At 32.0% G+C, this 16,627-nt stretch overlaps 1 protein-coding gene across 2 annotated transcripts in view; it reads left to right on the forward strand.

Annotated features, from left to right (window-relative positions):
• The window catches only part of Col24a1 (collagen type XXIV alpha 1 chain), a 373,492-nt gene that overhangs the window by 122,310 nt on the left and 234,555 nt on the right, over positions 1–16,627 (forward strand). For both annotated transcript variants that reach the window (XM_015504738.2, XM_048814986.1), the window contains exons 15-20: positions 978–1,022; positions 7,155–7,208; positions 7,294–7,338; positions 7,627–7,680; positions 8,156–8,209; positions 12,744–12,797. In XM_015504738.2, the coding sequence (XP_015360224.1) occupies positions 978–1,022; positions 7,155–7,208; positions 7,294–7,338; positions 7,627–7,680; positions 8,156–8,209; positions 12,744–12,797 (306 nt within the window). The remainder of the gene's footprint in view (positions 1–977; positions 1,023–7,154; positions 7,209–7,293; positions 7,339–7,626; positions 7,681–8,155; positions 8,210–12,743; positions 12,798–16,627) is intronic.

Consider the following 16,627-nt stretch of genomic DNA (forward strand, 5'->3'; position numbering starts at 1 on the left):
AGACAGGCTCTGTGGGTGGTCACAGTTCCCTCTACCTTGCCGGCGCAGGGGGAGGGGGCGGCTCTCCATATAATGCTTCTTGAGGAGCATTTTTGGATCTTTATTTGTAAGAGTAAATTGCATATTTTTAGTTTACTGTTTCATAATTCTCTGTGTATTATGTCTTTGTTTCAAAATAATTTGAAATGCAAGGGGTGTGGTTATTCTTATACCTTGGGCCACATAAAAATAATATGACACTGACATATTGTGTTCTTTCAAACAATGAAAACAAATATCATTTCTGCTTTATAAATAATAAAAATGAAGTTAGAAAGTTAAAAAAAGATTTTTCAAAAGAGGTGACTGTTTTAAACCATCTCTTCGTAATCTTGTATGCTGACCATATGCCTTCTCATACAATATGTAAGCTAGTTATGTCTATAGTACTGCTTGCTGGCAGCATTCACTTCTTTTATTAAGGACATAAAAGGAATAATAATTCTGTATCCTATGCTTGGTGGTAGGGCTAGCATCCAAAATCATGCAGCCAACGATACTTCTGAAGAACAATAAATTGGCTCCGCAAATTTGCAGTCCTCAGGAAGAAGCATGAATAAAGGAATTTCAGAAGTTAATGATAGTAGAAAATAAATTTTATATATTCTTTCTTAGAAATTGTTCCCTTCATCATCAGAAAATACCTTTAGTTGTTTGTAATCATATTTAATTAATTTTATTTTTTATTAGTTGCACATGACAATACAATGATCTTGACATATCATATATTTGAATCAAATGAGGTATAATTTCTCATTTTTCTGAGTGTATAGGTTGCAGAATCACATTGGTTATACAGACACGTATATACATACAACAATAGTAGTGTCTATTTTATTCTGCTGCCCTTTCTATCCCTCCTTCCCTTCCCCTCCCCTCCCATCACTTCTCTCTACCCAATCTAATTTAATTAATTTTATATATTTCTTTTACAATAGGGGCTTGTAGGTGGGATCGGTCCTCCTGGGTTTCCTGGGCTTAGAGTGAGTATCATCACTAAATACTATCATTGTCATGAAACATTTTATTGAATAATTTATATTCATTAGATGTGTTTTAAAAACGTAGGAAAATAAGTTTTACTGTCATTGTTGATATCAGCCTTATTCAATGTATTTTTCAACCAGATAAGAAAATTATAGCAGTAGTATAAATGAAAACATTCATCATATTTTATGATATGCTAAAATAATACTTGTTTTTCCATTCCAATTGTGTTCATGTATTTATGCCTGTTAGATTAAAGATCTTAGTCAGGACTCAGTCTCTTAAAAAATATAAGACATGCAATAGCCACTTTTTTCCTTTGAGATAATCTTCCACACCATCCAATTTGGAGATTGACTTGAACAAAAACACATGATAACTATAGACTTTATTTTGTGGTATAAAATTGAACAGATGGTTAGGAAAGTCACCTTGAACAAAGGTAGAAGCTAGACTTCACCAATGCCATTAAACATTTTAATACCTAATTGATATGCTAAAAAATACAAGAAACTATTTGTCCACTTAGCCAGTTTTTATACAGTGTTTTTCTCAAGGCACAGTTTAGCAGGAATAATTCTGTGGAGGCCAAAACAATGTAGTCCAGATATGTAACTTTCAAATAAATTTTAGATTATTCATTGGAGTGAGCAGACTGCTACTTACAATACAGCTTCATAAATAAATATATTTCTCTCAGCAAGCTTATTATTCGTGATAGGGGTATAAAATTCAGATATTTTATATAAATTTATAGCCTAAGTTTTAGCATTCAGTTGAGGTAACGGCAGGATTGATACGTGTTTATTAAATGTAAGTAGCCTAATGAGAAGAGAATCTTAAAAAAAAAGTTTTCATTAGTACATTATTCATAATAGTGGGTTTTGTGTTTCTAAATCTTACTGGTTCTTTTTAGTTATATATGACAGTAGGATTCATTTTGATATAATTATAGAAGCATGGCCTATATCTTATTCTAATTCAGTCCCCAGTACCTCTCCTTCCCCTTTCCTTCCCCAACCCTCTGATCACTTCCCTCTACTGATCTATCTGCCATTTACCCAATGTTTTTTTTCTTAATTAATTTCTTGTGGATATACACTGTGGTATACTAATATATATACATAGGATTGTTATGTCAGATTCATTCCACTGTCTTATCTTTTTCTATCCTTCCTCCCTTTCCTTCATTCCCCTTTGTCTAATCCACTGAACTTCTATTGCCACCTGCCATTATTGTGAGTTAGCTTCTACACATCAGAAAAACATTTGACCTCTGCGTTCTTTGGGGGATTGGCTTATTTCACTTAGCATGATAGCTTTCAGATACATCCATTTACTAGCAAATATCATAAAAATCATTCTTCTTTATGGCTGAGAAATACTCATTATGTATATATGCTACATTTTCTTAAAGCAAACTATCTATATCTGTATCTATATTTATACAAAATTGGGATGTGATCAGTAGCAGAGGTAAAATTTTCCTTAAAAATTTAAAGCTTGCTTTAACTTATGAAGTAGGTTATTAAATCTCCAGAATTTTATACCATAAATTACACCCATAATATTTTTAGACCAAATTTGGACATAGGTCTTCGGGCTTATTTAGTATTTTTTCTCCAGCCTTGAATTGCCCCAAAGCACAAGGTAACAGCTTGATCAAATAAATAAGTCAAGATTTCAGTTATTGGTACTGGGGTAAAATTAAAGTCAGCCTAACAAGTTTTAATGTGCCATCTTGGGATGACATGCATATAGGATTTAGACTCAAGAAGGCTAAGTGAGTCTAAGACATCTTAATCTTTCTCTTGCATGTTAGTAATATTAATAGTAGTAGTAATTATAAAATTAGCAATAGCATCTCACATACATTGTTGTCATATAATTCTCCAAACAACCCAGGACCAGTTAGTTTATAAGTATTTAACCCAGATTTAAGCCAGATAATCAAAGTCCATAGTCCAAAATTTTGTGTGCTTTACCACTTCCTTAAAATTTATTCTTCCTTTATGATATGCTAAAATAATAATTGTTTTCCATTCCAATTGTGTTCATGTATTTATATCTGTTAGATTAAAGATCTTAGTCAGGACATAAAGTGTATATTGTCTAACTCATGAAATTTTTTAAAGTCTAAGTAAAGATGGAATGGATCAGTTTGCTTGTTTGTGTCCTCAGGATAGAAAAAAGCCTGTAAGCAGCAGTCAGACCTTATCAATGGGTAGGTGAAAGGAGTTAGACTAAAATATGCAGTTAAAAATCTTAATTAATATATTAATATTAAGTTGATTAGCTAAAAACTTCTGTAATTACTCTTAGGGTTAAGACCAAAATTAATGTGGCCTAGCTTTGGTTGGTTCTTATCTGCATCTTGAGGACATATTCTTTGTGCACAAGAAAAGTTTGTTCACTTTTCAGTAGTGTCTCTATTACAAAACCTTTGCATATCGAATGTCTACCTGAAATATTGTACCTCTAGTTTTCTGCTTAACTCCTTCTTATTGTTATTTATTTGGTTTTATAAAAATACATTTCATTGTGTATATTTGAGATTTACAACATTATATATATAGACTAAAATAGTAATCTTAGCGAAACAGATTAACATATCCATTCATCTCATATAAATTCCTTTTTTTAAAAAAAAAGACTCTTACTCATCTTTCAGCTCCAAGTTGTAGTACAGTTCCTGGCACATGTGCCCAGAAAAAATAACTGGCTTTTCTATCCTTTCTCCTTCTCTACTCACCCTTCAGTAGATGGAAAGAGATTCTACAGAAAATGGAATGGCCAAAGATACTAGCAATCATATTTGTAATTCTCATCTCATCTACATTGGTAAAGACAGAACTTTATACTTTTCAAAGTCATTTCACTTACATAGTCATTTGCTCCTCAAAGAGTTTTAATGTAAATAAGGCAAATACTATTACTTTCATTTCATATTCATTAATTTTTTTAAATCAAAATTATATGAGTACCTGCTGATTTATCAAATTCTAAACAAGGCCTGAAAGTATGAACAAGTTAAGATTCTTTTTACTTTACTTTTTTTTTTTTTTGGCAAGGGGTCAAAATTACAATCTAATAACACAGAAAGAAAAACCATCAGTTTCATACATTCTGATTATTGCAACAGTTGACTAAATGCAAAACTACTGAGAAGATAGTAATCTGTTTTGTCTTAGTAGAAGCCTTTTTTAACTGTATCTTAAATATTGTGTATAAGTGAGTAAATGGGAAAGGGAAAAGTGTTCTTTAGGCAGAAGAATGCTATGTTCAAACATACAGAAGATGGGGGAAATAGGAATGTTTGGGAAATGGAAAGAGGAGCAGTGGGATTATAGCCTAGAAAAGCAGGGTAGTCAGGAGCAGAATGGAAGGTGAGGTTTTGAAAGTAATTGGGAATAATTATGAAGAACCTTTATATTGCATAGAACATTTGTCCAGTGTTACAGCCTCCACCTTACCTCTCAGGCATTCCTTTTAGCAGACCTAATAGGTGCTACTACTTTATCTACATTTTTTTTCCATGCACTAGGTAGTTACTGTCATTTGCTTTATCAATTTACAGTAGTAACAATGATTATTGCCTGTTAGTATGGTGGGTACAGTTGAAAAGCCCAGTGTGGAACTCCCAGTTCTTTCCTCAGTACACTCATATGAACTTTTATTAATTGCCCAGTGGCTGCTCCAATGCTTGAAAGTATTTCTTCTATCTGTTCCATCTTCCCATGGAAGAGGAGTGTGATAGGGAATGCTGAAGAACCTTTAGGTTACCTTTATGAGTTGAAAACTTCTCTTCAGCTTTAATGGATTACTATCTGAAGGCCACAAATCTTTGGAACAAGTATTTTCCACATAACTTGTAATATGCCACAATATGCTTGGTGTTTCTTGGAAATTCTAAACTTTACCATTCAATTTTTATATACTTTGTATTTTACTAATGTTTTATGACATATTTTTTATATCTCCCATTATTTAGTATTTTATAATTTTTCTCTTAGTGTCACTAAAAAGTAAAATAGAATGTTATACATACAAAGTACATTCACTTGAAAATGCCAGCTTAAGCACAGTAACATATTTACTGAAATAAAATTTAAAATATTATATTGTCTTTAAAATCCAATAATACACTGTGAAGACTTTTTTCCTTGTTTTGTAAGATATTGCTTTCCAAACTTACATGGATTATTTCTGTATAATTGCTAAACAGAGATATTTATTAGGTGTTTTGAAACTATCATAAGTTTTAAAGCTATGAACTGTGAATAACTGTTTCCTATTTAAAGAATTTGGAATTACAAGCAATGATATATTCATATTGCATATTTATTAAGTTGGAAAGAATTATCCTTTGCCTCTAACTGTCCCATACATTTCAGGTTTAAACATGTTGGAAGTAATTTGTCTTAGTTACATTTCTCAGACTTTAAGACTCATGCAAAGTAAAAATGCCATATTTTCCATTCTGAAATTTGTGTTATATAAATGCAGAATATTATAAATGTTCTGTTATGTCGGGAGCTAGAACTCTAGAAATTATAAATTAACTAACTTATTCAGTATTCATTCTACATTTTCTTTCAAAACTCCTATATACCAGTTATTATGTTGAGTCTGGGAAATAAAAAAAATGGATGAAACTTTTTCACAGAATGCACAAATTCAGGGGAGAAAGGGGGAGAAATATACAGTGCAGTATTCTAAGTAGGATGCCACCAGGGCCTTCCAGTTCTGAAATCTTCAAAGGCTCAATGCATATGATATGGGAAGCATGTTCCAAGAATAGAAAACAGTCCATTATAGCAAGAAAGTAGAAACTGGGAGAGGGAGATGTACAGGGAGAAAAGGGACAAATGCAAAGTGGGGAGACTAGAAAGTTGGCAGAAGCCTGATAGAGAGGGCCTTGGGATGCTAGCCTGAGAAACGTGAATTCTAACTAAAAGGGCAACACTATAAGCATTTCACAAATACAACTATTTGGTTTTTTGTTTTGTTTTGTTATGTTTTGTTTTTTATAAGTTAGGGATTCAGTATGTTTCCCAGGCGGGCCTTAAACTCAGGTACAAGCAGTCCTCTTGTCTCAACCTCCAGAGTAGCTAAGACTACAGGCACATACCATCATGCCTGACTACAAATAAAACTTCAAAAGTTTTTTTAACATTTGAAAACCATAGAGGAAAGATTTATAACTGTTTTATCTTTCAGGGCAAAGAATGATATGGGACCCAGGACAGATGAGAGAAAGAGGGAAAAAGAGGCTCAGTGACACAAACTATACCTGATCTCCAAACCATCAAGGGATTTTTTTGCCCATATTTTTTTTTCAAATTTTTCCTTCAGATACTCCTTTGTTGCTATTTGTCCTTTGTTTTCTAAGAGGATATGTTGAGGGAGTTGTTCTATATTTTTAGCTTGCGGAGATAATAGTAGTACTTCTGTTTTTAAGGAATTGAAACATTAAGTTGAGAACCTTGATGACAGACACTCTACCTTTTATTGTTTCTTTAAAACTATAATGTTTTGCATGTATTATAATCAATAAGTATTAAGTGATGAATTAATGCTGTAAATCCATAAAATACAACTTTGTGTCTATTGCTTTATTTATCCTTAAAAGCATTATAAATTTTCTCATTCTGCAATTTTCAAATCACAGATCAAATCATTGTAATGCCTGGCACATAGTAACAGCTCAGTGAATATTTGCTGAAATGAGCAAATTAAAATTCTAAGATAAATAAGTGAAGTATTTATTGACTACTTCCTGGGAGCATGACACTAAAATATTTCTACCTAGATGTTTCCTATTTGGAGAAATATTACAAAATGAACATCATGAACAATAAGTGGGTGTTCAAAGGAGAAAAAGATCCTTATAGGCCAGATAAGTATGAGAAGAATTAAAAAAAATAGGATGGTTTGCATGAAAGTATAAAAGATTGGTAATATTTAAAATGTACAGGGTTTAAGAGATAGTTGAAGAACAGGACACTGTGGGAGCTTAGTGAGATGAACTGCTCTGGGTTCATTAGTTTATTAATTAATTTTCCCATATTCTTTCTAATCCTAGTGAATGCTTACTGATTCCTTTTTTTTTTTAAACTGCTTTTCAGGGCAATGTTGGTCCTGTGGGACCGATTGGACCTTCTGGAATTCCTGGCCCAATGGTATGGTTCTCTATGAATAACGGATATTTCCCTTTAATCTCTCCATGATATTAAAAGATATCACCTTTTTCTTTTTCTTTTTTAGGGTCTTTCAGGAAATAAGGGGCTACCTGGAATCAAAGGTGATAAGGTGATTTAAATATTAACATTACCATAGTGATATTTCTACACATGTCTTTTTTACCAAATCAACAGAACTTATGTTTCTAGAAGAGGTTACATATTTAGAGAAATATTGAAAGATGAATGTTACCTCATGAAATATCTCAAAATTTTTATCCATAGCATCTATACTATCAATTATATTAATTTTTCTTAGAAGGAGGAAAAATAGAGAAATTATTCTTCTATAATTAGTACTTTTTTATAATATTGCCATATTTATAATTTTTATGATTTTGTATGAATTGTACTCTAGGGTGAACAAGGCATTGCAGGGGAACCAGGAGAACCAGGATATCCTGGAGACAAGGTAACTTATATACCATTAAATTTTTTTATTTGTTTTGTTTTTTGGTACTAGGGGTTGAACTCAGAGGTGCTGAACTCAGAGGTGCTTTATCACTGAGCTCCATTGCTAGCCCTTTGTATTTTTAATTTTGAGACACGGAATCATTAAGTTGCTGAATCTGACCTCAAACTTGCCATCCTTCTGCCTCAGCCTCATAATTCACTGGGATTATAGGTGTGTACCAACGTTTCTGGTCTCAACCATTAATTTTATATAAATGTGAAAAAAACAAATTCAAAATAAAGGAGTACTTGATATTTTAATTATCTATTTTGTTAGGATATGGTATTAGTATGGTTTTAAGTCCTTGTTTGGAATTGGTTTTCTAAATTTTACTTAAAATACTCCCATGAATGTTCTTGTAGTTTACTAATAGAGATATTTGCGTTTTGTGATATAATAGTTTTCTTTTCTCTCTACTGTTCTCTTTCTTTAGGGTACTATTGGTCTGCCAGGACCACCAGGCATCAGAGGAAAGCCAGGACCTTCAGTAAGTTTTAACTTTCACCTTTGTTCTGATTAGCAGAGTGCATGTCATGGCATGAGAATTGATACTTTTGATGTTGGTAGAATATAAGAAGTAGGATATAGCTCAACAGTTTTAGAACATAGATAAACTGAACCTTGTTCAGTTTTAGAACATAACTAATTCCTCAGGTTTTCATCTCATATTCCATAGACGCTCCAACCTTCCCTACCCTAGGCCAAAGCCAAGTTTCTTTGATCCCTAAAGATCTTGATTAAATTATTCCTTCCAATGATTTATTATAGACTACTTAACAAAACAATGGGCTTTTAAATCAGAAATTTTAAAGCACTCTAAATAAGTTTTCTGAATCAGTATCATTAAGGGAATATTTCTGAAAAAAAAAAAAGAACATGTCACATTGTTGTAGCCCAAGTGTTCTAATTCTCTGTTGTTTTTCTAACCTTCATGCATTAACTAGTTGAAAGGAAAAGACACTTTATGTTGCAGTTAACGTATAGTTATATTTATAAAACTTAACATATAGTTAAATTTATAAAACTAAAATTATTTAATAATTAAACTAGAATAATTAAAGCATGAGTCAAAAAATATCTCAATATTAAAAATGATAATTGTTATAGTTAATATTTATTATTTATTATTTATAAAGTTTCAGGTGGTATTCTAAGAATTATACATCTCATTTAATACAACAATCCTGTGAAGTTGGTACTCTTATTACTCCTGTTTTATAGATTAAGGATATTGAGACACAGGGCATTAAGTAACTTTCCCAGGGTCTTATAGATAGTCACTGACCACCTGGGAAGACCTAGGTTATCAGGAATGTTACAGCCTATGCTTTAACCACTGTACCATATTATTTTAGGGCTTAATATTTTAAGATTGTTTTAATATTGATTACAACTCTATAAAGATGTAGATGATATTAATTAGAAAAATTAGAATTAAAATATACATTTAAAAATATCACTTTCCTGAGCAATTTATTGTGTTGCCTCTAACTCCACAATGTCATCTAAGGATTGTTCATTTCTCATCTCCTGAAGCACTATTTAGAAATTTAGGCACTCCCTTCTTTGTAACATCTAATTGTGACAGCATGTGTGTATGTGTGTATATATGTAAATGTGTGTGTGTGTGTGTGTGTGTATTTCCATACAAAAACAAATTTTGGGATCTCTTTTTCTGATGGCATGTTGGTGGGCAACCTTTGCTTTTTTTGTTTAAATGTCTTTATTTTGTTTATTTATTTTTATGTGGTGCTGAGGATCGACTCTGGTGTCACACGTGTGAGTCAAGCGCTCCACCACTGAGCTACAACCCCAGCCCAGCAACCTTTGCTTTTACTGGTTTTTTTATCCTGGGCTTATGGCAGTCAACCCAATTAATCTTGTATCCCAGAATTGTGCCCTAGAGTCAAATCTTAGTAATTTCAAAGTGTATAAATAGGGCATGAGAATCGGTCATGAAGCTAAGTAACAAATAGCTTATGTTTTTCAAGGATGATTCTAAACAATATAATAGAATATAGAATAGAGTATGTATGAGAGATGGAGATTTGGTTTCTAGTTCTCAACTCTGACATTTGACCTGCCATGATCTTGGCATTGATTTACCATAGATCCGATTTCTCATGTTAGAATATGTATGTTTCAGAATTCCTGTAGCTCTGTGACTCTATGATATTTCTGTCTCTTAGTAATAGTGCCTACTACTATTGCTATAATCTAAAGAAAAAGTCAAAATACCTTATTTTACCTCTGTGTTGGTCAGCTTTTCATCACTTTGACCAAAATATACAAAATAACAACTTAGAGGAGGAAAATTTTATTTTGGCTTAAAGTCCCAGAGATTTGGTCGGCCAAGTCCATTGTTCTTGGTTCAAGGTGAGACAGAACATCATGTTGGAAGGCCATGGTGGAGGAGCATGACTCCATTCATGGTAACCAGGAAGCAGAGAAATGGAGAAGGAAAGGACCACAGGGAAGATGAACCCTTCCAAGGCATGTCCCTGGATGAACCCTTCCAGGGCATGGCCCACCTCCTCCAGCCATACCCCTTGTGCCTGCAGTTACCACCCAGTCAGTGCATTCAAACTGGATGGACTGATTAGGTTATAGGTCTCACTATCTAATTATCTCACCTCTGAATATTCCTGCAATAACACAGGAGCTTTGGGGGACACCTCATATCCAAACCATAACAACCTTCATCATTGTCGTAATATTTTTTTCCTAAAAGAAATCACAGTAAGTGCTAATGAGGTTCTTTTAGGGCAGAGAACAAGAGATGGTAATAATTAGGATTTTACTGACTTCATACTCATTTTATACCCTTCTGTACTATTCTAAAAACATTAATAGCCAGGATTACTTTGGTAGGGAGATAATTGACAATTTTTGTTACTTTTATCAAACCTTTGAAAAATATTTACTTTCAGCTCAAAATTGGGTGGAGACTCATGATTAATATTAGTAAAATGAACTTGTCTTTGGTCTCTCACTGTATCCTTTGTATTAATACAAAAGATGTTTAACCTAGATACCTTCCCTCATTAAGGAAGGAAACTCCTACTTGATGAAGTATTGCCTATACAGAATCAGTTATTAAGAAAAAACTTCCATACCCAATTTTACAAGTTAGTACCTACTAACTATCATGGAAAAAATGCTAAAGTTATATGATGTCTTTCATATTTTATATGTCCTGCTTTTGGTTTTCTTTCATCAAAGATTTTGATGTGACTGGAATTATTTTCAAGTGGATCTAAGTTATAACATGAAAGAATATTTTCTAGATATAAGAATGTCCTGATCTGGGAGGTTTGTACATTCTGGAATAAGGAAGCTTTTGTTCTTCAAGTATTCAAAAAAAAAAATAGAGAAAACTACCACTCTGAAAGTGTTAGAAAATACTCTTTCCCTGAGATAGAGAAAAAAGACAATTATAACTTCTTTTCCATTTTTAAATAAGAAGTCTTTGTCATTTATAAAGATGTACCTAATGTTATTCCATCTCTAAATTACTTGAAAACTCAAGTTTTTGTGAAGGAAAGGTGACATTTACAATAAACTTGCAACTGAGGTTTTATAAAACAAAGAATTATTATTATTATAATGAATAAAATTATTCCACATAAAATTATTATTATTATAATGAATAAAATTATTCCACAATTTATGTTTTTAAATATTTGGTTGTTACTTAACTTTTCTGAAAACAATGGCTAGGCTAGTCATTTTTCCTAAATGCTTGTGAAGTTAGGGTCTGGCTGGATTTTGCCACTAGAGGTCCCCAGTGAGAACCCCATCTCTGAGAGGGATACTTGTCATTTTTAGAATTTAAGACTCCCTATGTACCGATTCTGATGAATCACAGTTTTTGTTTATTTGGAACTGAGAACTTAAATGGGTCTTTGAATGATATTTCATTACCAGACTCTGGATGTGATTGCAGTAGTCGTGTCCTCTTTTACATCCAGGTACCTTAGCACTGAGAATTGAATCAGTACATATAGGAAATTGTGCTCTGGTTCTTTAAAAATGTGTAATCTTATATTGCAACTTGTAGTTTTATGTGATCTGAAGTCCACTTAAATCAAATTTGAAGCTCAAATACAAATTTAATATGAGAAAAATAATGAATTCAATAGTTTTTCTTTCATAACTAAAGGTATCGTTAGACTACTGACCTTCCCTTTTCTGAACTTTATCTCTTGAGAGCTTTGTCAGCCTTCTCTGGTTTCAGGCTTTATACCACTTCTTTTTCCTTTCCATCCCTGATTTCACATATGAATGTCTTCTAAAATACTGAAATCAAAATCTTCAAACTTTAATTGGAGGATCACAACCATGTCGGAGTTTCAAATATCAGCCAGAAGAGGAGCAAGGATATGAAAAGAGAGATAAATGATTTTAAACTTGGTTAACGTTTAATGAATATTTATACTTTCTAAGTGCTAGGTACTGTGCTTATCACTTTACATATATTGTCTCATTTAATCCTCAAAACGACTCTATGAAAATGTCAGTAGTGTTGTTATTCCTATTTTACTGATGAGAAGACAGGTTTAGAGAGATTAAGCAACAAGGATTTCAATCCCAGTGAGTCTTAAATATTAAATCAGGACATTAAAATGGGAGAAAAGAATTTTCAGAAACAGTTTAAAGGCTTTGATTATTTAGAAAAGCAATTCTTCATCTAAAATTCCCTACCTCTTTGAGTCAAACTTTATTTTTCTAGCTCTAGGCAACACACACACACACACACACACACACACTTTTTTTCTCTTGATTTGAGCACTTAACTCATAAATTTGTATGTCTAACAGTTAAGAGTAAATATGTATTATCCATAAACATTTTACTTAAATAAATTTCACAGTGATGATAGTTACAAATTAAGACTGAAAAGTCATTAAAACTTTGTTGGGCATAATATGTTGAATGCTATTTGTAATATACTTGTTTCCTCTTCTAGTTCCATTTATTAAGCTAACATATATATTTTGATTCTCCTCTTCCCTCTTTAGGGTCAATCAGGTGACCCAGGACCCAAAGGACCAATTGGCCCCCCAGGACCAGAGGTAAAATATTGATGGAAAGATAATGAAATTGAAACAATAATGGTGGAAAATAAACAATTGATAGAATGTGTTCTATATTATATAGTAAGCTGAAGAAAATTTTTTCTAAAGTTTAACTCTATAAAAAGTCTAGAGTAAATTGTGTTCTATTAATTCAGGAGATACCCAACAGTGATGAGTGCTCCTAAGAAAATAGTTATTAACTATCCTTTATCTTAAATTTGTGGAATCAGAAGTATTTTACATCTTGTTTTTTTTCAAATTTTGGAATACTTACATATTAATAATGAGATATCTTAGGAATAGAAACCAAATCTGAACACAAAATTCGTTTTTGTTTCTTATATACTTTATACACATAGTCCAAATATAACTTTATATACTTTTAGTTCACATGTGTTTTGACTGTGATAGGGGATCAGGTATGAATTTTCCAATTGTTGTACCATTGTTGGCTCTCAAGAAGTTTCAGATTTTGGAATATTTCATATTTTAGATTTTTATATTAGGAATGTTTGACCTATATTAGCCCCATTTTCATCCTGATCATTCCATAGCAGATGTATTTGTTCCACAAAGCCATCTATTAATAACACATACTTGTAGCGTGAAATCAAATTCTGGAACATAAATTGAAATATTAGTGCAGAATTCTTCTAATTCTTGTTATATATGCATGTCATTTGTATCTCATATTTTAGAATAAACATAATTAAGTCTGCACTACATATATCAAATTTGCTTGTATATTCTTTAAAATTTGGACTTTGGTTTTATGCTTGATATAGAACAGCTTTCTTTTCTGTAAGTCTGCATAGATTGTGAGCTTCTGAGATAAAACATTTGGACTTTTTAAAATCTATTACGTGAGTTAAAGCTTCTGAACCTTACCCTAGTCTTGGGTATACATACCAAAATATACACACGTGCATGCACATACATACACATCTAATTCAGACTAGTTGCAGTAGTAAAACTGAGGACATGAGTTGGCTTCAGAATAAATAAATCAGAGTAGTGTCCCAATAGTGGCAAAACAGTAGGCAATTTCAAGGATAGTTATAGACTGATGCCTTCTCCCTCTCTTTGTAAAGATGAAATCCACTACTTATTCTATTGCTGTTTGGGGAGACTTACTAACTTCTTTAACTAATTAATGTCCTTATTTCTAATTTAAAAACACCTTCAATAATGATAGTTCAAAAATCTAAAAAACTACATTATACCTACTTTTATTGATAAAAAGGTAATAGGAAGTAAAACACAGCAGCATTTTAATGTCATCATTCTGAGATGGAGGAAATTGTCTTCAGAATAATAAAAATTTATCTCTTTATAAGAACCTACATTCTTTCATTTTTAAGCACTTTTAATGAAAACTCTTCTTAAATAAATAACATTTGCCTGTCTTCTCATATTAAAGATACAGAATCTAATTTAACTTTATTTTAAAAGGTTATCATAATGACTGTGAATTGCTAAGTTAAACTACAATTACAAGTGGTATATGCCCTAGGAAGGACTGTGTGAATTCCTGGTTTTCTCTTGATTTTGGGCTATTTTCTTCTTTCACATAAAGCTTGATTAAGGATGTATGAACTATGTTTTCACTTGCTGCTTGGTCTTACAAACATGTTTCTTTCTTCTCTGTATCCTTTGAAATGTTAGGATCTGCCCTCAACATTTAAAACATTGTCTCCATGATTTTGTTTCTGCACTACTAATAAAAGATCTTGAGCCCCACCATGTCAGACTATACTCTATACAATTCTTCAGCTTCACCTGTGTTTTCATAGACCTGAAGATATAATCTGTTCTCTCTCATGAATTAGTATGAGATTGTTTTGGGGAACAAGACCTAATCCAAGGAATATGACTTCTTCTAGCTCATAAAAATAGAACACAGGCAACCATACATGAGGCAATACATTTATCCCAACTTTCTCAACCTTAGGCTTTTAATAGATTTGCAGGTGCAAAAATTTAATGTAATATGTTTAATAGAAAATCAAAGCTATAAGTTTCTACTTGAATAGTGGATGAATTTTCTCAGGTAAATTATGTATTGTGCTAAATTTAGATTTTATCTTGTAGGCATTGACCAAAGTTTTCTAAGCAAGTGAATAGAAGTATGAGACTTGTGCTTCGTGAGACATGTATATGATAGCCAGAAGGATAATAAAGGAGGGAGGAGAAACCAGGAAACCAGGAAAAAAAGTATATAGAAACCGAAGACCTGACTCTAAGAAGAGTAGATTAGAGATACATATTAGATAATCATCTACATAGAGATTACATGAAGTAATTGTAATAGATGAAATTGTTTCAGGAAAGTTCTTGATACTAGGTATGAAAATACTATATCTGGACACTCACACCCAGAAGGCTTCAGTTTTAAGTTGGTAATAAAAGGGCAATAAAATAAATTTTGGCAACTGAAAAGCATACTCCTAAGTAATTCATGGACTGGAGAGAGAGGAAAACCAAATCACAATGGAAATTTAAAAACACTTAGAACTGAATAAGTACAAATCACTGTAAAAATTTGAGTGTTGCACCTAAATCAACACTTAGAGGGAAATTTATAGACAAATTCATGAAAAGCAAGGAAGATTAAAAACAAAAATGAGTTACACTGACCATAAGTGTGGGGATTTGTTTCAAAGGGAGAATGAGGTTGAAAGACAACAAATAGGATAGGTTCTGTGTTTTTGCAAGTAGGACACTTAAGTCCCAGAATATAGTATAATATGATGGAGGGAGAATCTTGAGGACTTCCATGAAAACTGAGTAGAGGAATGAGTGAGCGCTTATAAAATATTTCTGAATTGTGTTAAGGTTGAGACTTTTTTCCAAAATATGGCCAAAAATTCTTGTACATTTTATTAAAGATGGATTTTGATTTAAACTCCAAATTCCTACTGGCCATAGCAATGAAATACATCAGCTATATGATTCTCCTCTCACTTGGATAATAGCATGTTCATTGTTCAAAAGGAGGATAGCAATACGTGACATTAAGTCTCTGTGATTTTCGTTTGTCAGTATAGATTGACATCATACTACCAAACTATAATTCAATAAAAGTAATTTTATTATGAGTCAAAATTATGAAGTTTAGGTATATGCTCCTATGACAGTTTCTGTTAATTAGCTGGCAATAAAATGTTTAAATTAAAATCTAAAAAATAATACAGTATTTTAGATTTAATATGTTTTGGTTTTTTTTTTTTTTTTTTTTGTTCTCAATGACGCTAAAAATTATTAGCTTTTATTAAATCTTACCCTTGACTATACATTGTTTTTACATGGGACATTTTTTTTTTTTTAGTTTGCATATAGTTTTATTAAGGTATAATTGACATACAATAAGCTGCACATATTTAAAGTGTCCAATTTGATAAACTTTGAGATATGTATTCACCTATGAAACACTATATTCAACATTATGAGTTTATTCATCACCTCTAGTTTCTTTATATTCTTTTTTAAGCCTTTAGTTTCTTTTTCCATCCCAAATCCATTCCTAGGCAAATCCCATCCTGCTTCAGTCACAATAGATTAGTTTATATTTTCTAGAATTTTTATATAAATGGAGCGTGCAGTTTTTACTTTTTTTGGTGTGGTTTCTTTCACTTCAACTTATGTTGAGGTTTTTTTTTTTTTTTTTTTTTTTTTTAAATTTTTTATTGTGGGTTGTTCAAAACATTACAAATTTCTTGACATATCATATTCCACACTTTGATTCAAGTGGGTTATGAACTCCCACCTTCACCCCATACACAGATTGCAGAATCACATCAGTTACACATCCATTGATTTACATATTG

Source organism: Marmota marmota, unplaced genomic scaffold, assembly GCF_001458135.2.
Source record: "Marmota marmota marmota unplaced genomic scaffold, marMar, whole genome shotgun sequence".
Classification (NCBI taxonomy): Eukaryota; Metazoa; Chordata; class Mammalia; order Rodentia; family Sciuridae; genus Marmota; species Marmota marmota.